Here is a 27,502-nt window from a genome sequence, read left to right on the forward strand (position 1 = left end):
CAGTGATCAGCAAGCACCTTACGAAAGCATCGGACAAGCATAGATGACACGGGATTCGGTCTTATTCCGGTGAAGTTGCAGTTAGGACTTTCGGAACTAGGGTGAAAAGAGCACGATACAGATGCGGCGGACAACCCCCAGATAATAAGAGTAAGTTGAAATAACCAGCGAGCGCGCTGGCATTGAACCGGCCGACTGTCATGGGTGTGGGCTTGTTTAGACCTGGGGACGAACTACCCATTAAACGGGTCCTACAGCCGAATTCCTCTCCCGTAACTGGCTCGATCAAACTCCAATCGGCTGACAACATTGAGTGACTTGACTAGCTATGCACGTGCCTTGGAGCAGACAGTACCTGTTTCCAATACTGCTGGGCATCCCAGGAAGGCCGCAGTTACCTTTGTATAGATCGTTCCACCGCCCATCGAGTACAGCAGACGTTGCATCTTTCCGTCTTTTGTGGCATAGGGTCTGGATGGTGGCGCGATTGGATCGGCGGATCTACATTCGGTTGGACAACACCCGATAGGCTAGCTGAAGACGGCATCGGGATACAGTTTTCCCTATTTTTGGGAACCCATACCAGACAAATTCAACCGTTGGTTTTCGAAACCGTAGTTTACCTTCATGAAGAAATTCCTTCGGAGATTAGTTCCGGATGATACTGAACACCTGTGAGAGCAAACAAAATAACTGTCGTGCACAGGAAATTCTCCAAAAATGTTATCTAGTTTTCGGGATGAAAAGTATGGGGCACGTCCATATATTCCCCTGTTAAATAGGTCATGCAGCATATCAAACATGACTGATTTTCCCCACCGACTGACTCAGATTTTTGCGATGAGTTGAACGTGAACGTTTTCATGTGCAGTAACCCGCTAGCGAACAGTCACTAAACCGCTGGAGGAATCGAATATCGAGGGTCTGGCCTGAAAAACTGATTTACACAAGGGGATTCTAATGGCCACAATCCAAACGCCACAATCTGCACGCACCCGAACAGCCAGAACACCAACCAATTGCCTTTTGGTGAGCCCCTTCAATACGAGCATGGCAACACCATGTCGTACCCGCATTCCCACAAGTCCAAGAATGAGGTCAGCTACTCGCGTTGGCTCCCGGATCGAATGTTGACGGTCCGCCTGGCTAGGGCCCGAAAATCCCGCACAGTTCGCTGGCGGCTCAATGGATGAAAAACCCCGGCGCACGACCGACGTGTCTGCGACTAAGTCAAAGCAAATTATCGCTTGTGTGACATCCGGTGCACTCAGTCCACCAGGTATCTCAGTTCACGGGATTAATGTGGTGAATTCCGACTAGGAAAACTACTGTGGTAAACCGTACCCGAAATGAGCACGTTGAACATGTGCCCCGAAGAACATCTGTTTACAAGAAGTGGCCATCATAACCTCCACAACCTAGTGAATTATCTTTCTACACTCGTTCACGATATTCGATGGTGTAGCTCTTGACGATTATTTGGTTGTACCCTTTTAGCCACCGCTTCAAGAAGCCCACAGGGAAAACATTATGGTGAGCTCAGCAGTGGCGATCTGGATGGCCAGTCAAGCGACTCTCCTCGACCGATTCCCCTATATCCGAATGTTTCACTCATATATTTGCGAACAGTTTAGTCGTAGTGTGACGGATTGCCATCCCGTTGGAAACATACTTCATTTATTAGCTGCAGACCTACTTGGTGCTGTGGCAGGTGCTTGAATTATGGGGCTACCACAAATAAAATTTAGATATCAACGATGATGCCCACCATTCACACAAACGGTTCAGTTACTTCTGTGACATAAAAGGTGAACCCAAACCACCAGTTCATTCTTTTGTTGAGCGCGTTAAACCACGTATTGTAGCCAGTCCTATACCAAGATTTTCTTTTCGCAATCTGTCAGACAAAAATGGTTTAGTCGGCAGAATAGGTGGGAACACAATATCTGTCGACTCCCAGAATAATTTCCTTATAGCTGTTGGACGTCATGACCACAAACCTTACGCACTCGGTGCTCCATTACTGTCCTATGCACTGCAAGCTGTTGCAATTCTGTGCGGCTCTCCAAATGTCTCGTTTAGAATTTCCTTCCAATTCTCGGAGAAATTCATAGGCAGAAAAATCGTTGGACCAAGTGCGTGGTTCGCCTGATCCCTTTGCGTCACATCTGCTGCCAGTACGTCGAGATTCAACCACAAGCTTCGTAACCTACTGGTCCGCTATGGGCTGTACGACGCTGCAACTGATTCCCCATCTATCACCGCTATTCGCACTCATTGGTCCAGTGGCAGCTGGATCAGTTTATCTTCCGTTTCTCGCATTGTAGAAGGGTGAGCTACGACCGTCACTGCGACAGTTTTTTTTTGAGGCAGTCGCAGATATATCGACGTGTTGGTGCTTGAACCCATCCTTCCAGACCCCTTTGCAGTGGCCAAGACAGTATGGACCTGTCGACATACCCAGGGTTTAGGGGCTCGACCACGTTTCTACAAGACTCGCCATTGTGGTTTTCGTTAGTTTACCTGGGATTGTGAGAATATGGGCACGACACCTGCTTGTCATGGCTGCATTGCGGGGCTCACCAAGTGCTTGCCCTTACTGAGCAAATGCCTCTGTGGCAGAAAAAACACTCGCTTACCTTTCCCAGTTGAAGGGAGCGTTTGACTGATGGCTGACATGGTCACTTGTTTCAATCGCAGTAAGTGGGAGGACACTACATCCCACCTACTACTGTCACTGAGATAGCAAAGCCTAGCAAATCGAAGGGGAAACACGATCACAACGAATAGGTTATTGCGTGCCCACTTAGCAAGATGATTATAGCGGATCAGGCCATATCACCTGTGAATGGAGAATTCGGCTTACAGTTCATAGTGCAAGTTGTCTACTCCTGTGCGCCGTACCTTCTACTCGAATGCACACACGAAATCGGGGCTTGAGGAAGCCATCATTTCGTGTTCAGATGTTTCACTGAAGTGACTCGCGCGAACGGGCCATCAATTCACTCACAAATGTTTCTATACCTGAGCAAACAACTGTGGTGTAAAAGTTTTGCTAGTGGTTCAGAAGTAGCCTGTAGGTGAGTTTTATCCCATTTACTAAATCGGACCCCAGTGGTCTTCCGATACCTCCCTCTGTCCGTTCCTCAATTGGGTTAGACAATTCTCATCGCAAACTAGTGGATCGTCAAGGAGATCAGTTCGTTGTGCCAAATTCCTCCTAAACTGGTTACATTTTATAGCGCTCAAACTCATCGAAATAGGACATAGCATCTTAGCAAAGCACATCCTCGTTCCACTGAGTACCAATCCCATATTTATAGGCTAGCTGTCCATCCCTTGACTATTCCAGTTAGTCGACAACAAGGCAAAACTAAGACTATATCCAACCGTTTTGCTTAAGGAACCGAAAGCCAAGAAGAGTCATAGTGAATACATCGATAGTCCGTGGAAAAAGTATGGGATACTAAGATGAACAAACTCTCGTCCTTTGTGCTAGAAGGCTGTTTCACAGCAGGTGTACGCACTTGTTATTATGCTCTTAACACAAACATATTGTTCGCTCATTCCCTTCTTGTCTTAATTTTAACAATGCCGTCTACTGGCACTGAACAAGTTGCTCAACTTCTGTCCTACTAGGGGGTTAGGTCGTCATATGGAGGAACGAACAATTCAACAGTGACGACCGTCATTACGTAGCGGACAGCCATGTGGACAGTGCGCTTAAGCCTAAGCATACTGTTCAGGTAGATAATACTCTCTATGGAACGTTCATCGGCGTGCATGACGATAAGAGGATAGCGGGTTAACTTCACACTGCAGCAGTTCGGGCCCTGACTCCTAATGCCCGTGCATGACCCTAACTCAACATGACCACTACACCTTGGATGAGGCTCTTTCCAGTCGGTCTAAAAACACCGATTGGCTCGTGGACTGAAACCGATTCATGGACTGAAATGGGAATATTCTTATCATTCGTCGTCGAGCCGAAATATGTAAATGGGTCGGACGTTGATGTCGTTTTTCACTGGTTGGTTTGAAGCACCGGAGCACACAGCTGCCGGACGAGTGGTAATGCTTTGTCCCAAAAGCGCTGGCTGAAAGCGCGATAAGAGCAAGGGAAAACCTGCCTGCTGTGCTCACACGCACACGCATAGCCCGACTGACTCACCGAGGCCTCAGCAAGCAATGTGGGTGGGGCGGTGGACGGCTGAGACAAAGGTCACAACAGCTTGTCTGTGTTTCCACCTATAGGGAGAACTATCGTTGAATCCGATGAGCGAATGCACACGACGTCCTGCTTGCTCGCAAGCCCTGGGGTCCATCTGTCTGAGCTTTGTTTCACATCCTAAATGGCTGCTGTCTGAGTAGTACTGGCACATCTGCAGGAACAACCGTGTGTTTCATACAGTCCACTGCACACGGTTGAGGACATTGGGTGTTTGCCCATTGCCACAAAACGAAATGGCACAGTCCCTGTCACACGCGAACACGCACCACCTAAGTGACAGAAGGTGGATGGTGTGGGAGGCCTGAGACCAACAAAACAGGGAAGCACCTGACCACCAAAGGACCTTGCCACAATCTGAACACAGCACCATCTGTCGTGTCACACTGACACAGTGCTTTGCTCCGTCGGAAGTGGGGACTGAAGATTTTACCGCCATGATAGGAAAACAATGTGCCGCATACACATTACAAGCGCCAGTTAGGCTTCTACTTGCAAGGCTGAGTCGTCCAGACCCTCGAACACTGACGAAATGGCACACTTGCCTAGCTTCACCAAAAAACCATTGCTGTGTGTTAATTTTACCCTGGAGTGAGTAGATCGGGTTCCCGTAGTCAAGGTAAACTAACACGCTTTTTGATGCCTGGTAATAATGAGCGTAGGGCTTCGCCATACTGATCAACACCAACTGATACTAACCAATCACATATTGGTATTCCTCCGCCCTTCGAAGACACAGTGAACAGCTTGCACATTTAAGAGACCTGAATGAAAAATCTAACAGTGATATCGAGTAGATATCTTCGACAAACGTCTACAGCCACATCTTAATCGACCAGATGTAATTGCATACAAAATTGGAATGCAATGCGCTTTATTCTCTCTGCAGTAGCAAAGCTTTTTTTATTCTGAGCGTGGTATTGCAAAAGAGACGAAAGATGTCCTTCAGCAAAAATTACATGAGAATGCGTCGTGTTGAAAACGGTCCTATCAGAACGGAGGACGGTGGTTTACATCCAACAGCGTGTGGATCACCGAAGCCATTATCCTTCGCCGATCTAGAGAAAATGTTGTAACCACTCTTGTATGGGAACACAGCACATGAAAACTGCGTTTATCCAGATACCTCCCATCTAGTTCAGGGAGTTAGTGTGGCCCCAGCTGTTTGGAAGATGAATGCTTCTAAGTGGGGTCCGAGATCTTTGGACCTGTTCACACGGAAATTGTAGTCCAAAACACCCATATTCTTCCGACTGACACGATTAATAAGGCTGATGTAAACTTTTCGACACTCTACTACCAGTTTCACCCTAATTGGAGCTCATCACGTATGTGAACCCCCCGAGTTTCGATCAATCTTATTCTCTACTTGAACAGAAATACATGTACAAGTGGAAGTATACGCTCATTCTCGAGTTAATATGGAGTTGACGGAAGACTCAGCTAAAGCTCTGGGTTTGTACTAATTTTCAGATGAATGTGATTCATTGTGGACAGTATTCAAGAAATCAAATTATTTTTCTAACACGATACTATTTGTTGTACTACTTGTGTTCACCCTTCCTGGAGCCAGTACCAAGTTACTTTCCTGGAGAAGTGGGACAAAACTGTAAATTTTACATCTGGTCCGACGAAGCTTCCGTAGTAAATACAAATCGAAAGAATGAAAGCTCTATTCCAAAATGATGACATGTTAAAAATCAGTTGTGTGGGGAACCAAAGCTAACGCGCAATATCAGTCTGAAGTTGTTATGAGAAATTATGATAGGCTTTACCAACAAGCTCTCTGTAAGAGTGACAGTCATTAAGTGAAGGCGATTCGATCCTGTGCCATGGTATTTGGGTTGCATTTGATGCATTTTCAGACATCACAGCCTAGATTCCAAAACGACCCTAAGGAGATGAATTCCCTAAATAAGACTTGGATGAGAAACTCGTGCACTGGAATATTTCACTTTTTTGTTACCAGGACATACCACTACTAAGAAAGCAACAGTTTTTCGGAGAATTAAGGTTGCAGGTCCGCAGCCGACTCCGACGCGATGAGTGAGGATTGAACGAATAGTATGGATACACGTTCATGAATTAACAAGGTTCAAGTTTTTCAAGATTCATCCCCCGGCAAATAGACAGGAGCACTCATACACTTGCACTGTGGTTGAGATATAGTTAATCTCTTTGGGATAACCCTTGCAGCAACCGTAACCTTTGAATACCCCTGATACAAGAGATCACCAGGAGAACTTCGATGAACAGAGTGCTGCACGGTGTTCGAAACTGAATGGAAAGACTTCTCTCTTCCACACAGAAGCACGACAAGACTGAACGGTTTTTGACTGTCTGAATGATAAGCTCGTACTCAAAGTAGAAGAGTTTTAAGAACATACCTACAGAAACACTGTCAGAATACCACCCCTTCACTTCCTGTAACAGCTCTGATATCAAACTGAAGTTAGAGTGTCGCTTTCAGCACACTAAGAACTATCCTCATACTTCTGACTTCGAAATACAGTTCCAATACCAGTAGACGAGAACATATTGCTTGGAAATTCACATTAGGTGTTATTAATTATTCAAGACTGCATGACTTATTGAGTCATAAACAGTGATAACACACCGGATACCACACCCCCTTTTGGAATGCAACAAATGTGCCGAATGCCGAAAGCAAAGTTCTCAGTACCTCTGAAGAAATATGAAGCAGAATGGCCTTTTACCAACCTCATTATCCCTTAAAATGTAAGATAATTTCATTAACGAGAATAAATTTATAAAGGAACGAAATCTGAACGAACTGCGTCAATGAAATACGGCTTCATGACTTTTCTTTCTCGGATGTTCAACAACCGAGTTCAGAATCGACTGTCCATGTGGTTAGCTGTCTCGACACCCTGACCTTAACAGGTGCTAACCGCTGTCTGGATTGAACCCGCCCAAGCGACCATCACTTGTTGATGATGGTTGCCAAACCTCGATCCCGGACTGATCACTGCAAATTTACTTGCCTTGCATGTATGACACACACGTGGTGGGCTGACATGCGTTTTCGGATTGACCGGTCACATCGAACTGGACTAATGGACCACCGCTCACTTTGGACGGTGCCAAGTGTGCATGTAGCCGTGTGTGCACACAGCTGATCCCTTGCCCCCGGATCGGAGGATGGACATCATCATACTCACCTGCTAACCCAAGAAAAGTGCAAACAGCTGAACGGATGAGTTTTACAGCGCATGTGAAAGGTGGTCCAGTGACCCGTTCCAGTCCCAAAAGACTCATTCTAGACTTACACATACACACACACATGTGACCACCTGCTACTAGCCAGCTACGGTCTTCACTGCTGTAATCTCAACACCCCGGAATACCCAGGGCAGTAAGTCGGAGATTTGCAGGCACATAAGTGGACAACTGAACAATTTTGTCCGTATCGCATAGACCGGTGGCTGCATTACCAATAAGTTGAACCCAGAATACACCCACATGGTGGTCTGTAGTTAGAGTTGGTGTGAATCGATTCTGTCCAAGCAGATGAATGCACACGAACAAGCAACGGTTGAAATTTCCAGAATGAACTTTAGTCATGTTGTGGTGCTCAGAGATTATGCATGATTAGATACGATGGTTGCTACAATACTTCCCATCAACAGGTGTCCAAGATGCGGTATTCAGACGGTGGTGTCAAAATGTGCCGAAAGCTACAAAGGACAGACCAAATCAAAGGATTTTAGTGGCGCGTCCGATCGATGAGCTAAACATATTGAACGACGGATGCTCAAAATTACTGGCAGCATTTTGCAACCCAGTGCCTTAAAAAGGCGCCCTGATGTGAATGAATCCTATGCCAACGGTGATTCATAACTGCCGGGCGGTTTCAGTTTTCCAGTTAACAATGCTCTTTTACACATTGTGGAAAAACTACAAAACGGATTCCAGCTGAACACGTAGGAGCTTCTTGAGACTATCGGCCTCTATGATAATGAAATTCTGTGACTTTCCTGTGTAGGGACTACTTTATAGCCGAAATTTTCTTGATACTACCTGTGAGAGCAGACATAAGGCTAACATGTACCAATTCAGAATGGAAAACTGACGGGGCATCGCAGCACAGAAATGCACCAAAAGTATTGGGGGTTTCCGATTCGCACTGATGTCCCTGAAAAATCATAGCCCATTCTCCGCGCAGTTTAAAACTATGAAATAAAATTATGGATGCTAGTCGACAACTGGATAGATGGAATGTGCTAGGCATATCCTCGGCACGAAGACCCACTGGCTGGTGGTACTAGGTCTGGTCTTTAAAACAACGGTCACATGGTTAACTTCTTCGGTGGTGTCTTGTTTTCATGGTCTCAAGTATCTGTTATTAGTGTGTCTCGTAACAACAGTTAGTTACGTCCTTTCACTTACACTACAGGAATATCTTGGTATGTATGAAAAAGAAACCAGCAATTGTCATGTAACGTGATCCAGGTGCGCGAGTGGCGACCGACATCACAGAGGTGACCGGCAGAGGTCGAAGAAAATACTGGACCTATGACCATTATCAACACCCGCGGCTGTCTCGAAGCTCCCAGTGAAGTTGATGTCTCTTGAAAAGGCTTCATATTCTGGTTGCTGATTCAGCTTTGCTTGAAGGATAGCGTTTGCAAACACCAGATTTTTCATTGTCCCAAACCACTTTCCAGCAATTCTCTACTGAGAATTAGCGCAGACTGTTGGTGATAGTTAGTGGCTTGTTGTGATAGAGCAAGTGCTGTCTACTGCGATTGTCATTTGAGCCTACGTATAGCTTGTGATGCTCGATGTACGCAGTGAGAAGCTACCGGTGACGAAAAGCCGACAGTGCGCTAGCATTTAGCCGAATACACTCATTCGCACACTAATCCGCTTTTAACGGGAGACTCAGACGATTCCCCATTGAATCCCCCAGCTTATGAAACTCTTCAACTGGATGTCCTGCACAAACACCGCCCCATGTTTCACTTGGTGCGATATTCCGTAAGATATCCTTTTAAAACCAGATTGATGCACAAATGGGCGCAGTTCGCGAATTTCGTACACCTTGGATACAAGTAGAAAATAAGTCTGACCAAAATTCTGGATTGCGCATTCACTGATGAGTCCTCAGAGGGACAAAATCGATTATGGGTTGTCAAAGAGCTGTTAGCAACCTTTCAAATAGTTTCTTTCGGAAAATTAATAAAACTTATTCATATAAATGAAGGATCAGTTGCTGTAGCATCTTTATCACTATATCAACCGCCAGATCTCATTAAACAGGTGTCCCTGCAAACAAGTACACTGGAATATGTGTTGATTAATGGAAGTTTTCCGGTTAATCGTTACACTTTAGCTGTCTTCAAAACTCATCAAAGGTGATTCGTCACGTTTGTATTGGTTGGAATATTTGGGGAGTTCATTTAGACAAAAACTGATCCATAAACGAAGCCCTTAGGGGGTAAGTACAGCAAATCGTCTGAATGATTACCTGATTTTCCAACAGGCGTCTCCATCCAAAAGTGGGTTTTTCTAGCATGTTTTGGTATTTGTTTACAACTTATTAAATAGCGTAAGTATATTAAGAAAACTGGAAAAGGCGTCCTGTAGGCAGCGAATAAACTCTAGCTCCAAGTTCACCAGCTACAAAAGAAATAGCTCCATTGGAGTGTATACTGATAACTTGCTTTTCCACGCATTTAAAAGGACTAAGTAAGTAAATATGTGGTCTCGTCTTTCTACCAGTTACCAAACATTGCTTCCTAGCGTAAGGTAACCAGTAACTTTGAAGCAAGTCCAAGTGTAGCAAAAAACTGCCGACATAATCAGTTGTCCTTTGCAGCAGGTAATCCACAAACCTGCCTAGTTCTTATCAGTGTAACAACCTCGCTTGCAGAGTATGTGGTGGCGTCTGTGCAGTGCCGCATTCCGAGTAGAGGATGCTGCTCACCTGATGGTTGGCGAGTCCCGCATTCTTTGTTCTATCGCACGAGATCGTGTCATGGTGAACGTTTGCAGTAAAACCACCAAATCAGAGTTTGCTTGACTCTCTGCCTCATCTGTGAACATTTCCGGCTGATTTGCTTGCTTCTGGACAGGTCGGTTTGCATTCGATCGGTGGCGTTCACTCGCTTAATGGAGACCTGTTCAAATGGATGCGACCATACCCCACTCACACCTACTTTGGCATTCTCCCACCGTGCATACCACAGTGATATGTCTCCCCTGTTGACACAGGATCTTATCCCAGTTTGCACGTAGTTTTGTAAATGGACGATTCAGTTTCTTTCGGAATAGACTTACTCCTATGCTAACAAAATCAAGACAGCTATGGTATTTGATTCGTACCAACTCACTAGCATGAATGACATTCAATCAGTCGTGTTGTTGGAGTCATTGCTTGTTTCATTTATGCAATTCCTCTAAACTCAGTGTGATTGACCTATGTAAAAGCGCCTTTTATATCCTGAGAAACTGCTTAAGGGTTCCGATTTATGCGTTCAAATCAAGCACATATTCCGTATACTATACCATTTCACGCAGCAACCCGATCAGTGAAGACTGGGTTTCAGCCAATAAACACTACGTTTCGGCAAGACGTCAGCTGATTAGTGCGTCAGCGCGAGGACCCAGAATCAGGACGTGGGCGGACCGGTGATTTAGTCGGCGCTGTTAAAGATAAAAATGAGTTGGGGAACATTTCCCCACTGTTTTCCGTAGAACTACACACAGCCGATTATTGGGTAAGAGTTGGGGGGACTGGAACTGATCTCACATGACGGGACATGGTTCAAAATCATGCTATGAACGACGAAGAAGTAGAGGGAATGGTAACTTGCAACAAATGTTCGATATGTATTCATGTCCCAAATATTTGACAAGCTTCATCCCTTATGCGATTCAATCGACCAGTCTACACCAAAACGGGGTGTACTTGGCCTGAGTTTCGTTCTTAGTGGGGCTAGTCAGTGATGTGCTGCGTGTCGTGGACCATCATACGACCGAGTTAATTCAGTTAAGTTCGGGAGCAACATGGTAGTGAATGCAACCAAAGCCCTCGCCTGTCACAGTTACGTACGGCGCATGCGGAATAATGGCAGAGATGATAACAAGCATTCGATGTGCTCTATCCAGGGAGTGGCTATCTTTTGAAGGTTCTGTGCTCATCAGTCTTCATCAGCCATGTCTGGGCTGCATTCTTTGGCTGACTATGGCCTTCAGTGGAGTATTGGTTGGAAGTGTTTCCGAAAGTCAATCGATACAGGGTCAAAAATTGGCGTACGGCCCCGATACCCTATCATGTACACTAACACTACTGTGGAGTGAATGAGTAGTATCCACATTCAGAAACTGTAACCGTTCCTTGCACACTATGGTCTATTTGTGCCCACGAATCACTTATGAGATCAATGATCGAAGTACTCTTTTTGAATCAGTCGCACCTCATGTAACTGTCCCACTGAATCGAACATACCTCCTGGTGCATCGAATGGTTGAATATTAACAATGCAGGGCTACCTGAATGGACGCATATTCCCCTTGTATTTAGAACCATTTGACTGAGGCGATACGCGTATTTAGTCTGGTGTGATGTGTATCTTCCTAGCATTACCATACTTTCAGTTGGTCAGAAAGCGCTTAGATCCGATAGGAACTCATCACTTTTGAAAGGTTCGGAAAACAATCGCTAGGTTTATTACTGGACAACGTCTCACTTTAGACACAAAAACTCATCAGATCATTTGACTATGTTACAAGACTAGTAGAGTTTCAGGGCAGAAGGAGAACCAGCCAGCAAGATCTCTTCTTTCTGGCGGACCGTCTCAATGTCAGGCCTCAGTGTGGTAGCAAGTATCAAGCGCTATGGGCTGAGGGAAACTTACTTAAATTTTGACCGGATCTGAGGTCCGGTTCTTCTGGTTCGAAGTGAGGGATTCAAAGGGCAATCAAATCGTTTCTCTACCGGGGAAACTTTTTGAAGCTCGTCTAGTGTTTCACTCAGGCTGATAATTAAGACGACGAGCTAAAACTGTATGAAATGGTAAAACTTGGCTTACTTGCTGAGTTCTAAAAATACCGTCAAGCAGTGGGCCACCGAAGAGTTTTTACCAAGCTTATAAACAGTAAGGAATCTAATGTCAGCAAACTGCATGTTTTTTACTAAATGTGTCTGATCAAACTGCTCGTTACACACAAGAATCTTTCTGGTTGGTAAATTCGGTGGCGTGACTTGTCTGAGCTTTAGTGGGATCGAGTAGGTGGGATGTCTATATTAGCCCAAAGTTGGATACGAACTGCCCGGAAATCCGTTGGAGGACATGTTAGTTGAATCACCTGCCAAAAGAAACGACGACTCACCCGTTCCATTTTTGTTACATGCGCCCAAATTTTCATGATAGGTGTCTATCGCGAACCAAACAGGCACTTTTGGGATCAACCAAACCAAACTCTTGTTAAGTATGAATGCATGGATTAGTTTGGTTATGTGCTACATATGAGTTATGTAGATGGAATAGCAACAAATACAGGCGCTGTTTGTACTTAGTATCCGGTTCCTTCTGACTGTATCCAGACTTACTCTGTTTACCCGTTTTGGATGATGCTTTGATACACTGTGAGATTTCACATGCGTTTTTGTTTCGACTATGATCTGCAACCTCGGTCCACGCGCTAAAGATACATAATCAAGTGTGTGGTGCCACTGTGGCTTTTCGGGAAGCAAACTATGACGTTTGTATCTTAAGTTCAGCATTGGCTGTACGTACACGGCGATGCATCATAGAGGATAGCGCTTGATTTTCTTTCAACACAGCTCTCATCATCTTTCTCATACTATTATCTCAGTGTTTCCCCCACCCCATGGGTGACTCCGGTTCTCAGAAGAGGACACTTCTGGTCGTTCTTTTCAAAGGAACACTCCAGGGAGGCTCAGCTGTTGTAGTTCTCTGCCTACGCCTAAGCAATGCAAGAGTGGGAATTATGGAATGAGTTACCTCGTTGAGAATGACATACAAGCTGTGTGGGTTCAGGATAGGACAGTGTTTGGAATGATTTAACCTCTGACCTGGAGACTATTTGCCTCACGCATGTTTGTACGATGTCATTGGAAGTGACGTAAGACGCAAACGAAGGATCAAGCTGACTGGCCTGTTTTGCCGCACAGGCTAAACAGGTGCGATGAGCACATGATGCGTTAGCCGCTTGGCGCGAGATGGGCAAAATCGATCCGACAATCGCGCCTTGCCCGTGATTGGCCAATTGGCCACTTCCTACACTCCCAGCGTCCGTGCTCTGGCTCACGTGAGCAGAACAATTGTGTCTGTGGTTGTGTGCATGTCCGTTTAGTGTGTGTGCATAGATGCATATGCACGCAGACGTTTATTGTCGTCCTAGTGCTGGCCTTGCCGCTAGGATAAGGCAGGCAAAAGAGTGCGGCAGTATGTCTGTGCCGCATCCATCTATTATCGGTGCTTTGTACCGACCGGACTCTTTCCCTGCAGGACCGATCGATCATGAATGTGTGTGTGTGTGTTGTAGCCTGCCCATATCCACCTCAGGTGCAATGGCACGTTTTGAATGGTTGCCGCTGCAGCAACGGTAGGGAGCAGGGATAGCTACTCAACAGACATCCCTTATTTTCGGATGCTTGTGCACGCACGCGAACGGACGCACGCTTGCATGCGCAAGACAGTTTTTGAAGTTGGCCATATTATGACGGAGTGGGCGTGCGAAGTTTGTCACGGCAGCTTCGTGAAAGGGTAATTTTCCCCATCCAGTATGGTTCAGGTCATAGGGCGTAAAATGGACTGGTGCTACGTTTATTCCGTGTGGATTCTGTAACCATTGTCGACTCGGTTGTTACGCTGGTTACAAAATGGCGAGCATCCCTTAACTTGAGTGATGGGTCTTCATTTGGCTAGACGTTTTTTCGGACCTTTTAAGCTCTGTTTACGAATTTCGTGTGGATTATGTTGGGGTTTCGCATCCATATGAAACAATGGAACTACAAAAATTGGTACATGAACCGTTAAAAAGCAGGATAATTAGAAAAATAACAAGATGGGCCAAATGCCAGCAAAGCAATCCCAATTTTCCGGTTTATCTCAACCATCTTTCAATGTATGCCCATCAGCTTTGTCAGACTGGTTAGATTAGTCGACCCAAGTTAGATCTGTTTTCATTTTAAGTTTTCTACTCCTGACTGAGTTTGAAACGTTCACGTGTGCAAGAAAGTTTACTCCCTAAAACGGTGTACAAAATTCGGAGAAGTATCTACTCCGTTCTTCCGAATTATGCACTACGTTCTTTTCTTCATATAGTATGTACGTCAGGAGGTGACCAACAGGTACTCAGTCTTCTCAATGACACCACACTTCGTGTTTTGGGCTCTAGATACTCATAGTATCAAAAGTTTCTTTCATTCTGAGTTAGACGCAAGTGCATCAGCTGACCTATTCCCTATCAGAATGGTAATTCTGAAGGTCACAGAAATGCCGATGACCTGGATACGTCCTCCGCAGGACCTACCAAACACCACTGTCAATCAACAGTGAGGCACTACGCTGGCAAAGCAAAGCCGCTTTAGACAATGGTGACCGGGAGTTTCTTTGTAACCGTAGCGTCACTAAAAGCACTGGAGGATACGGCTAACTGTCAGAGTTGCTTTTCATAAAGGGAACTACTCACAAGGTTGCTGAAGACTCTTCATCAGCCGACGACCGGTTTCGCCCTTCTTGGGGCTCATCAGGTAGGCGCAGTCCCCCAGTTTCCGTCAGCCTTATGTAGAATATCATAAACGAGAGATTCAGTTGAGTCTCTCGTGAAAACTAAATTGATTTGTAAATGAGTGTATTTATCGAAAGCAGCTGGATTCTTCACGGACTGCAAGGATACCTTGCCCCACTATCAGCTATAGTGACAACCCGAGCCACTTTAAAAGTTAAAGCAAAGTAAAACACGTCTGCTTTCTGCCCCACGACCCTCAGGTTCTTCAAGAGGAATTCTTCACTTGTTCAGTGGGCAATCTGTGTATATGGGACCGAAACGCTGTGCATGACCTGTTCCTTCAGCTCCCAAATGGTAGCAAGGGTAGCGTTGTTTGGACACCTGGAGTGCTATTTGATGGAAGTTTGTGCCTTATGGAGATCTTTTTGGTGTAGTGGTCCAATTTGTTGGGGACTACACACGAGTATCACCGTAATGCGAAGTGTGAACCGAAAACAGGAAGAAGCCGTCCCACGCATTCACTTTAACTCCCTTCCAACTTGTTTGTGAAGGAGACTTAGCGTTTGTAAGCCATCTGTAAGCTGAAACATATATAACGACCTGATGATACAGTTACCTTTAGAGAACACAAAAGATATACTGGCGTTTCGGTGGAAAGGATCATACTTGTCCGTTTTACACCTTGGATGGCTCTTCCATTTATCCTGTCAAAGTGTTGTGAGATGGTCCTTGTGCACATTTCGTACAATGGCATTGCATCCAAAACGTTTTGGAATAAAACGCTGACCCACTATGAGGTCTGGGAGAAGTCCGTCTTCACGGGATTGCACCTAAAACGTTCGTTAAATAGGTACAAATATATATTGCTTTGCATGAAAGATGGACTATCCGGTGTCAACAAGCCGTCTGGAACTGGAAATTGTATTTTTTGTATGTCCCATTCCTTGCGTGGCAAGTTATCTCTGAATTTCCTTTGTTACCGAATATTACCCAGACTATTGGGTGCATTGCATTTATTATGGCGAGGTGGATAGAAATTTTTATAGTGCTCGAAAAGATGTTGTCTTTTTTGCGGTCCATTAAGAATTCGTAACCCCGGAGTTTCAGTCAACCATTCTATCTTAATTGAACAACACTGTACAACTCTAGTGCAGTTTGATCACTCTTGCCGTACTACTTGCCAGTGAACACTGCACCAATATCGTGAATGCACCAATATCTTGAATCCTGAGACAACCTTTGAGATTCACACTCAGTTAAAAAACAGCACACACAAAAGATATACTTGAATCTCTTTTGGGTTCCTTGTCTACGTCAGGTTATTATGCAATTGTCGCATTGCCATTCGTTCCAAGCCTAAATCTAGTAACAGCTGGAGCATTTGGGAATGGCTTATATTCTTCCAATTGAGGTTCATTTTCATTAGCTTCATGCGCAATCCAATCAACAATCACTGCATTGTCCGGGAGCTTTCTCACGCTTTCTCCACTCATAGACTAGCAGCTGAAGTAATGCTACTAGCCAGCATGCAACGGCATCCTCAAAAATGCTTATCTCTGTAGCCATTGTGCCTGACGTCCTCTATTCTGACAGGTAAAGGATTCTTCCATAATCGGCGGCAACATACAACTGTTTCAATAACAGATTGCGGTCCCTACACCCAATGCTTTGCGTAGCAAGACTGAAATGTGATATGTGGACTACCACGTGGAATTCCGTTACCGAAGAAGCGAGATGGCCCAAGTGGCTAGAGCGCGAATTTACTGACCGAAAGGTCTGAGGTTCGAACTCGACCTCTGCATCTCGACTTCCCCTGTCTAGGCTTGGGCGACCTGGCCGTATCCCAGCCCTCGTGCAACCTCCGGGTGGCATGGCAGTTAGGCACCGAAGGGGTGTTACAGTTGAACGAGAAGCACATTGCCCACTGCATTGACCGTTGATGGTGAAGTGAGATCTAGTGTTGCCGAAGCCAGCATGACTTTCGGCGAACTCAAGAAAGGAGCATGGACGAACAAAAGCATATGAATGAGACTAGGCTGTACGGGTATACTGAAATCCTGACCATGAAGCAGCTTCATATAATGGACAGCTTCCTCATGCACTGCCTGAAGCAGATACTTGGTACTCACTGGGCCACAAAGTGTCGGACACGGAGGCCCCCTGACGGTCGTGCTGTGAGTATGTAAGCCTCAATTACATTAAAGATTCTAGTATGGTGTGGACGTGTTTGCCGAATAGATTAAAACGAGGTCCTTAAGAAGCTTCTAAATGGCTGATTGAAGGTGAGCAAGTGGAAAACATGGTAGCCCAAAGTTTTGACATCTGGATGCTTCAGTCTAAAAGCTGCTGACGTTGATCTTACGAGAGACTCCATTGAAAACCGGAGGGGGATGAGTAGAAACGACACAACCTGGAGTTCGTCACATCAGCAGTTGCTAACTTTGAGCCAGACAGCTGAATTATGCAAGACTCAAGGGTATCATCGGTACTGTTGGACCTGGAGGCGTTTGAGATCGCGTTTGTACTAGTGACACTGGACTGATCCACCTAAAGCAGAAGCACGGTGATCCACCGACAAAAAACCGGTGGACAAAGTAAGTTTACAAGGAACCGCTTTGGCTTTTTGAGAAGTTAGCAATGAATTCACGTGGTCATCGCCATGGTCATCACCGACCAAAATGCCTCAGCAAAGGAAACGTTTCGGTCTGCCAAGCCCTTTAGTAAACGTTATCATCCCACAGTTTATATGGGGTACAAGCCATTCAAGTGGATGCGTATACGACTCAGCGCAAACCGTATGTTGTGTTACCCAGTGGGCGCGGGGATCCATCGGTGTACTTCGATATCAATACTTCGGCATACAAATAAATACGAAAAACATATCCGATGACTGAAGAACATGTATACGGCTGAATGGTCTGGCTTTGGTATTTCTACAGCATGCCACATTTCACTTCTCCTGTAGTGCTCGTGTACATGCTCCACAAAGTTTTATGTTGCCAGAGCGGATGCATTTCTAGATATAACTATGTGGCTTACTTCCTTCAGACTTCATCAGCCTCACAAACGTTTATCTTATTCGTTCGCATGATCAACTTAAACTCTGCAGACATTAGATCCCCTGTTGAGCTGATCAAGTCATGACAGGGTGAAGCATGGTCTACTAATCGAGGCAAACCATTTCCTTCGTTTTTATTCGGTTGCATATGCTTGGGAAATTGCCACGGCACGTACTTCTTCCTCCAGTGCCCCACAGTCGGGTTGGAATGTACCAAGGAGCTTCGTTTTTTACTATATGGCACTGGGTGGACGGAATCACCAAACAAGTAGCATAAAACGCTACCAGTCAGCTCTGAATATATTTTCCCGAGGTGCTGTCACGTGTGCGTGTGCTTTGGTGCGGACTAGTCCCACCCGATCAATCCTTAAACAAACCACAAAGATCGATCTCTACTGCTCAGACAGAGCTGATGGGCATAAAAGGACGGTGGGTAGCACTAGCTTGCGTGTGATATATCCCAACTACACACGTACTGCACCAATATGAGCGGACAGACGTACAAGAATATCGACCTCTCGGTTGACTGGGTTCCGGTAAAGGGTAAGAAGTGGTGCCATTACACTATCAGGGCGACACGTTATGCATGCATTACAACGGAAATGCGTCCCGTGGACTTAGTGGGATGATGAGTAGATTAGCAGATTATGCAGGACTGAGTCAGCTAAGCTAAATGACGCACACTATCGATCGAAATCCATGAACGTATGGTCAAGTTGGCAGACACGTACAGGTATGGATACATTCATGCTCACCAACCCAGCCGCGTACTGATGATGTCTCCTCGTTTGCAAGTTGGTTGCCAATTTCGGTGAGGTAATCAACGGCCACCCGATGGAAAACCAATAATACACTCACCATCTGTTCATGATCGTGATCTGTGCATTTGTCGTTCCACACCAATAGGGACTGTTATTGATCGTACCCGGAATCTACATCACATCCTGCTGGATCAGAGGTCAGATTAACACTCAGGTCTCTCAAGGGTTAAGAAACTATCAAGACAGGTTGCAAACTTTGCCTGTCGAGTCACGCAAGCACAACTCACTTGTCAGCATCCGAACGGCCGATGTACTATTACAATGAGCTCTGTGCATTTGATTTTCACTGCACTCCTGAATCGCATCTAAACTTGGGCTGCATACGACCAATCTTCCGTAGATCAAACGAGCATGCGGATCCCGAATTGAGTTGACATACATGAAAATAGCCAAGTAGCATTGAAGTTTGGAATTCACATTATGTCGAAAATAAATTTGTTTTATCAGAAGGTAGGAGAAGGAATCAATGGTGTTTAAAAAGAGGGGCTCTTGATGAAGTATTACTTGTACAGCCAAGTCAGTAGATGAGTAAACGCGCACTTTTTCTCTGTGAGCCACCAACGTCTGGTGGATATTATCTAAAATTCACTTCACTTGCCAGATGAAGTGTAAAACACTGGGCTCCTCCTTTGGAAGAACTGTACATGGAGAAACCAGATCTCGTAGGCACGCTTTTGACCGAGCAGTTCTATGTACATTCAAGAGAGTACTTCCGTAGCTTGCTTCAGAATATCTGGCAACTGTATCAAGAAAACCATGTGCAACATCCAGGTTAGACAAAGGAAGCTTCACAATTATCCATCAGAGTGAATCGATGCCGATCACACTGCAGCGGAAGAATCATGTTCAATATGCGACAGCAGAATTCCTACGATAATCAAGATTCTCCTCCTTTTACTGAACGCTTGAGGAAACCCAACCTACACCTTTAATCCGTTGGTTCCAAGCTTGTTCCCTCAGAAGATTCTAATCAGGTTCCATTCGTGATATAACAAAGACCAAAATATAGATTTTTGTGTGTAACCTTTAGACAATGCTTCAGTAAGCGTCCATGCTATGATTAACAAAATTCGTGGCTGAAGGAAACTACTCACAAGGTTGCTGAAAACTCTTCGACAGCCCGCGACCAGTTTCGCCCTTCTTGGTGCTCATCAGGTAGGCACAGTCCCCGAGTTTCCGTCAACCTTATGTTCCACCTGAACCCAAATTGGACTGTTCGAGAAATACACTCATTTGCAAATCACTTTCATGACTGTTCCAAAGGACGCACGTCCAAGCACACATAGTTGCTACCTGTTACCAACAGACGGCAGGACTGGAATTTACGAGTTCCTGTTGATTCTCAGACAGATTCACTGGAAATTTTCTTTTTTGACAGGGAAAACGCTATGGTAATGCACAACCCCAAAATACTATGGGAAGAACGCGCTATCATGAAGCATAGTAAACGGCCGAAGCGAAGTGTTCACTGGTGCACCGAGTTGACATTAATGAATGATATGCCGTGGTAAAGTGGAGATCCGAAATTCAGCAAATAGATTCTGACCGAAGAGGTCAGACAGTTCTCTTGATAAAACTTACTACTTGCTGAAAACACTTGCTGAAAACAGCTCACAGTATGTTTAACTTTTCTTGGGACTCATTAGGTACGCATAATCCCCAAGTTGCCGTCATTCTTATCTTCTGCTCGAATACCAAGTTGTATGCAGTGGACGAATTAAACATGCTTGCAAATGAAATTAATGTTTACGAGAGATTCAATTGAAAAATCAAATTTGTTCAGGCCAGTTGTTTATGGAGATCAGAATATCAATGGAATAGTTTCAAATCTAAAGCGAGTCAGACAACGAAGGAAACCAATTGGTCACTCAAGTTTTGGACGTCAGCGTGTTGAAATGACAGGTTTTCAGTTTTGCACCATACTTGAAATGTCACGGAATTTGGTGAGAGGTGACATGGTAGGATGCACGCTGTCATCTGCTGAGTTCCACTTGAAACGTCTGAACAGCAAAAGCTTGTTACAAGCAGTTGAAGTTTTGGTCGGTTTCTCTTCTATTAAACACCACCTGAATTTCGCCGTTTTGCTTTCACTCACTCGTGCCCCACGTCCCTCAGCAATACGGAGGTTTGATTGCGCATTAACTTCATACTACTTCGAAAAGATAGTAGTGGGATGACATCAGCAGAAGTACTATGCGACATCGACCGAGTACCATCTAGGCAAATGGCCTGGACACCACAGTAATTTCTTTATGTAGGATGAAAACAAACACATGAGTTTCTGTCTTACAAAATATTTCGAAAAAGTGAGCGCAGAATACTCTAGCTGTTAAATGCTGCCAATTTTGATTGCCTTCAGCACTTCACAGGAATGGGTTTGCTTGACATGTTCTCCCAGAGGTGAATACTCACTGAATTACCTCCAAATAGCAATGCTGTTTACTGATAAGGTTGTTTTCGTTTTCCGAGGACACAACAATGCCATCTTAATAAAACAACTGCCTTTTACGGGCACACGACAGTGCGTCCGGGGAGTCCTGTGTGCAGCTAACATGAGAGAGCAGTACGACGAACGGACGCTCGAGAGGTTGCTCCATAGTTCGCCCCATATTCGGCATTGTTGGTGAGAAGAGGTTTTAAATTTTACAACAACAGCTCCATAGAAAACAGACCACGAAGACGGACGCCTCGAAGTAGCAAACTGAACGACATAGCTTCAATCCTAAATCCGGGTGTTCCACAGAACTGATCAGAAGAGCTACGAGCTTTAAGTAAAAGACCTGATGAACAAGGCTTTTATTTAGAAAACAGTGATTCTTTGCAGGAAACCTTTCGAAGATGTAGGGCATCAAACAAAGCTCTGATAGACTACACTGAACGGTCATGTATACTAGTCAAACGAAATAAAATATATCCTTCTGATAGCTGGTTTCATCCGGTACATCATTCATTTGTCGGAACCCGTCGCATAGACCGGTCAGATGTAGATAATCTGCCCGTAGTTCTCGTGAATTCAATGCTTTCAAAGGTCGATGAACTCGATACCACAAGGAAGTTTTGCGGAGCTTTAATAGCACAGCACTTGATGAATACAGCTCATACAGCACGAGATCATCGTACAAGATGGGCTGACGTCGGTCAGGAAGGAGGAAATGAGCAAAACCAACAGTAAAGATTAAGCATTAGACGGAGGAGAACTGATGAACTACAAGTTAAGAAAAGTTTTTGTCATGGTAAAACTCTTTGTCCTCTCTGACGAACCATCTTCTTGCTCAGCCAAAAAAAATCCAACATCAAAGATGCTCATTTCGCTTAGGATAGCCACTGACCACACCACTTTAATGGCCTTTCCCGGAAGTCTACTCAATTTTTTGGAGCTGGAATCTAACTAACTAACAACTAACTTTTGTAAGATGAACATTCATTTACAAATTATTTGGTCATCATCGTCAGAAGCAGCAACACTGATATTGATAGTAGTGCTCTACTGTCCTACAACCACAAAGTTTATTTAAAGTGAAAGGAAGAGAGAACGGCAGATGAGGGAGGGACCGGGTACTAGCATTCTTAGGTACCCACACCTCCAACCGCCCGGGGAGACAATTTGGGGATAAAAAGACCGCACGAACGCCACTGACATCGACCGGTCATCATTTCTTGCAACGTCTCCAGCCAAGAGCAGGGAGGGGCAGGGGGATCCAATCCTGGAAAGCGGCCAGCGCCAACAGCACCTAAACTCTTCGTAATCTCTTTCACACCCTTCTTCCAAGTCATAGGTTACCCAGCTGGTAGTTTGCGCTCTATGAAGGATAAACGGAGAACAACATTCGCCTTTGGCATGAGTACCGCATGGCCAGGTTGTTGTTTCTCGTGTCTGGAAATGAGCGTCTTCTAATGCCCTCGTTATGATCCACTGACGCGACTCCGGAGCAGCAGCGCTTCTCATATATCGGCGGTCGATAACCAAAAGATGCCTCACATCATCTATAATTTGTTTTTAACTGGAGGCTCTCCAAACGAATCATTCTTCTGTCATATTCCCCAAATGGATACTCTGCACGAAGAATAAAATAAACGAACCACTTAGCTGAATTCCGGTCGAACCAGCTATTACCACTAACTTAATTTGAAATTGAGTGTTCATCTGTATGAGCTTTCGATTTGTTATGCAGATACAAAACATATTGATTAAATTCCGGGGACCAGGCCTTCCTGATAAGCCCAACAAGAGGAAAAACGAATAATGGGTTCCACATACCATTATTCAGCCTTATGAGTAGTGCCATATCAAGGTAATCTTCCATTTAATGTGATTCAATCAAGTCATGCTTTCTAAAGCACAATGACTTCATCACCAATGCTGATAATAGAAGGTAATGAAATAGCTCTAGTGTCGAAGGAGACAGTTGTTATTAAGAGAGACCGTTGTACGTAAAGTTCTTCTGAAGATCAAACGCTTCAAATAAGCAAACAGTGTCAACTTCCTGGGGGAAATAATCATACAGGGTGGTCTCCCTCCAAAGAGTCTTGGTGAAGTGACATGGCTCGATTAGGAACAACTCAACAAGCAAAATGAATCAACCAATCTCTGAAAGAGGAAGTAATTAGCGGAATCGACGGACCAACAGAGAATCCAGGGCTTTTAACCTGAGACGGAGGACACTTTTTGACGAATGTGATCTACCATTTGTCACCTTTGATGCATTGGCAACAAAAAACAGCACTGGTTTGGACAAAGTTCATTAGATAGGGCAGTCTTCGTGAAAATGCAACCGGGTGTGGCTGTGGTGTCACAGGACACAAACTACACGGTTACCCAAGGCCCCCCACCGGTAGCATGCAGGTCGACCAAAACCTGTAATCACATGTCACGTACCGAAATACTTTAATGTAAGTCATCGATGTGTCAAACGAATTGCGTCACCAATCGATACACGATCTGAAAGCATGTGTATGTGTGTGCGTGCATGTGTGTGAGGTGCTAAGACGTGGGCAAAGTAGTGGCGAGGGTCTGTATCCAATGCTGCTGTGCCAAATCACGTGATATTATAGTAGAAACACCTGTATTTCTTACCGTAGCATAAGACCAGGTGATTTTGGGTCAGGTGTGGTTACTCTTCAGAATCAAACTAAGCCCTGACGGAAAAATCAAAGTTCGGAAAATAAGAACGAAGCCACCAAGGGACCGCCTAGCGTGATGTTCCGTTCAGAAAGTCTTGAAAGATATATTCCAGTCTTATTGTTCCGAAATCTACATTGATCTCTTTACAGTGTATTTGGAGTGCGTCTTAATGACTTTATGTCTGATATATCGCGGATCTCGTTTCGCAGCACCCTAAAAGTCAAGCTTTGAGTAGAATATTCCTGAAAATGTATACACTCGATGCGATAGTATTTTTCAAGAGTGCCAGTTGGTAACAGTCAGAGACGAGAAAAAGGGTTTCAGTATGCGGGATTACTTGGCAACAGACCTCAGTATTCTTCCTAAAGTCAATATTTCATCAAAATTCAGACTTCCACTCAGTAAAATGAAACTACCAGTGTAGCGGTGATACTACTGATGGGGAGGCATGCAAGTAGTAGTTTTTCTTCTTGTAACTTCGCTTTGCGTCTCTTGAAAAGGGAGATCTGCTGTGGAATTTGTGGAGTCGCTTCGTAGTATTTGCTTGAATTTGAGCAACAGTCAGTGAATATCCAGGAAGGTTCAGGAAGATGCGCTCAAAGAGAGGATGAGTAAACAAGATGCATATGAGAGTTTTGCTTCCCTGTCCAATGGTCTGTAACTGTTCAGTTAGCATTTTCTAATAAATAACTCCACATTGAAGGCCTTCTTCCTTTCACCAGTATCTAGAGGGGCAAGTTCCGATCAAACCAAAGGAGTTCTGTTATGCGTACTCCCCATCGAAAAGGATGTAGAGCGTTGTAACAGTTGCTCACCAACCCGGCTAACACATAAAAACAGCTACTGTCTTCAGAGATCGTCAACTAAATCGACAGGTCCAGGAATATCGTTATGGCGGACCACCTTCCGTCTGAGAGCACTTGTCATCCTACACACGATATTTCCCTATATTTTAAGTAGCACAATCAGATGTAAACGTTATAAAGCTTTTCTGTCAAGCCAAATCGTTTTGTTGCACCTAGATGGGCGTAGTTTTTGCATTACTACGGTCATCTGTTTCGCGAAGATAGACTGGACCACTTAACTTTGCGGACTACGAAGAGTGGTAAGGAAGATCGCCTAGATCGTGCCTCAGATGAAAGTACAGTACAGCGTAAAATCACTTATGTATGATTCGCGGTTAAAAAGGGAAACCAGGCTAGATAAAACTGAGAACACACTATCGTAACCATAAGAATAGAGTAAAAATTACTCAACTGAATCTCTCGTTTATTATATTCTACAACTGAATGTGCCACACGCAGGCCGCCTCGTGATTCAGTTGGCATGATATTCAAGTTATCGCAGTGTATTTTCATAAAGGAAATTACTCACAAGGTCGGAGAGTTTCCAGAAACCTTGTGAGCAGTTTCCTTTATGAGAGTAAGGATTATTTTCAGTTGTATTAATCTCAAAGGAAGTTTATCAGAGGCGACGATTACCCTGATAATGTTCACCCTGTAATCCATCTATCCGAAGAGTTGAATTCCGTGAAATTTGAATTTCCGGTCGTCTGTGTACGTAGAAATTGTTCGTCACACAATATTTACTTTGATCTTTGAAGCTTGGGTGGTGATCACTGCTAAGGATTGTGAGACCAATTGTGCTCTTTCAGCATGCAGCCCCTACCCTAAGCTGCTACCTTGTGATGGACGGGTTTGTGTGCAGCCATGATCTTGGGAGGGGGCAGAGTAACTGAAGTCTCCGTTCTTTCGAGCTGAATTTTGTCAGAAAGATAGATGGTGGGCTAGCGCACGCGGAACAGTTAGTCATCATGATAGAAATAATAGTAGTATGAGGAGACCTGGCAGGAGTGTGGAGACAATGATGTGCCCCTTTCAAAGAACCAGATTTCCATACTCATCTGAGCAAGGACAAGTAGAGAAAGATTGACCTTAAGAATCGCAACTTGCGGTCACCGAAATTTCGTATCGTGACTGTCGGTTTGTTATCCACTGCCATCGAAGTATTCCAAAAGCCAAGGGTCTGGTAGGATTCACAACAAACCTGTTGTGCGTAGCTGCGTTTCTGGACTAAACCAAAGTGATTGACTCTCTAGATCAGTGACCTTTAACCGATTCTTTCAAGAAAATCCTACAGCAGATCAGAGCAGAATGTTAGCAACTGAATATAGTTTACTTCAAACTAACCTATATTCGCAGTAATGGCGTCCGGACAACTGTGATTGAGTATGGAGAAACATCTCTCGACAGATTAATCTGAGAACATGGAATTAGAGTGAGAAGACTAGTGACTGGTCTGAACGGTGGTCAACAGTGATGACTGAGTAATTCATACGATGCTGAGCGGAAGTGATTGAGAGACATGGAAAAATCCCTAAATTTGGAGCCGGAAAGTTGACAAGATTGGATCTGAAGTATACCAAAAGTCGCCTGCAAAGATAGCTGGCAATCCCAACTCAACCAAATCAATAACCAAATCAATAGTGACGGGTCAAATTTAGCCAACAAGGGAGTGCTTTGTTGCTTTGAGATCGTTTATAGGTCCACAATGTCGCACTCCAAAGTTGAAAGGAAACGAGATTTACTGTGATCTATCCGTCAAACGATATTCAAGTAGTACGTGCCAGCGACCATTTTTTTCCAGTGAGAGATCTTAGCATGTAGTCAAGATTTGGAAACTTGAAAGGGGACAGCAGACGACAGTGGCCGACACCTTTCTTCTTCGCAAAAACGTTGCTAAATGTATGGTATACTCATTAGCTTCATGGATCGGCCCGAGACTGCGTAAATGCTTGTCAAGAAGGCCTGCTTGTCAAAGTGCTGCATGTTGCTGAATGTAACATGAATCGTTCTCTGGCAAAGGCGGAATTACGCATCATCTCGGGAGAAACAAAAGAACACTATCTGGAATACACTCATTTGCACTAAGGGTCTTCACGCACCTGATAAGCTTCAAGATTGACAACATCGGTTGTGGGTTCTCGGAGAGTTTTCAGCCATCCTGTCATTAAGGCGTTCCACCAACAATCAACGAAGATAATTAAAGGGAAGTTGAAAGACCGGGATGTGTACCGAAATTGGAAGAGTCAAGAAGGTGTCAGTGGGTGACCAATAAAAACGCAATGTACGAAGCTGCATTTGAGATAGCTGGAATGATACAACTAGTACAAGACGCTGCGAATTCGTCCACGGTTGAGCAGAAGAATGTAGCTTTCAATGGCTCTCGGTTTTAACTTGGGCACATTGCATTGTTTTGTTATTCATAGGACAGTCCGCTTCATAACTCAAAAGAGGCACAAAATACACATATCTTATCCTTGCGAATAAGTTGTGTGCAATCCTCAGAAGTGTGTACATTTATACGACAGTAATAAGTGGCTAGCTCCTCAGTCTGGCCAGCCGAGGACAACGGAACTTCTGAAAGATTCAGATGCTGTGAAATGTGTCCGAAACGATGCGGATAAACTAACTGAAGGTCCTTTGGCCACACTTGATCTTGTGTTCGATTCTAGCGATAACACTCCGGAAGCATATTTGAACATCTAA

General features: G+C 44.6%; 2 protein-coding genes across 2 annotated transcripts; one reads left to right on the top strand and one right to left on the bottom strand.

The window, feature by feature from the left end:
• Nucleotides 1-329: 329 nt before the first annotated feature.
• T265_12774 (hypothetical protein) lies at nt 330-4,095 on the bottom strand (the record flags this gene model as incomplete). Its single annotated transcript, XM_009165393.1, has 3 exons — nt 330-530; nt 1,793-1,897; nt 3,883-4,095. Coding segments are annotated over 3 exons (519 nt in total), but the record flags the coding sequence as incomplete, so codon positions are not given.
• Nucleotides 1,186-27,502, top strand: T265_01359 (hypothetical protein; the record flags this gene model as incomplete). Its single annotated transcript, XM_009165365.1, has 2 exons — nt 1,186-1,279; nt 27,285-27,502. The coding sequence occupies 2 exons, from the start codon at nt 1,186-1,188 to the stop codon at nt 27,500-27,502; spliced, it is 312 nt and encodes a 103-aa protein (XP_009163629.1).

This window comes from Opisthorchis viverrini (genome assembly GCF_000715545.1).
Source record: "Opisthorchis viverrini unplaced genomic scaffold opera_v5_14, whole genome shotgun sequence".
NCBI classification, from domain to species: Eukaryota; Metazoa; Platyhelminthes; class Trematoda; order Opisthorchiida; family Opisthorchiidae; genus Opisthorchis; species Opisthorchis viverrini.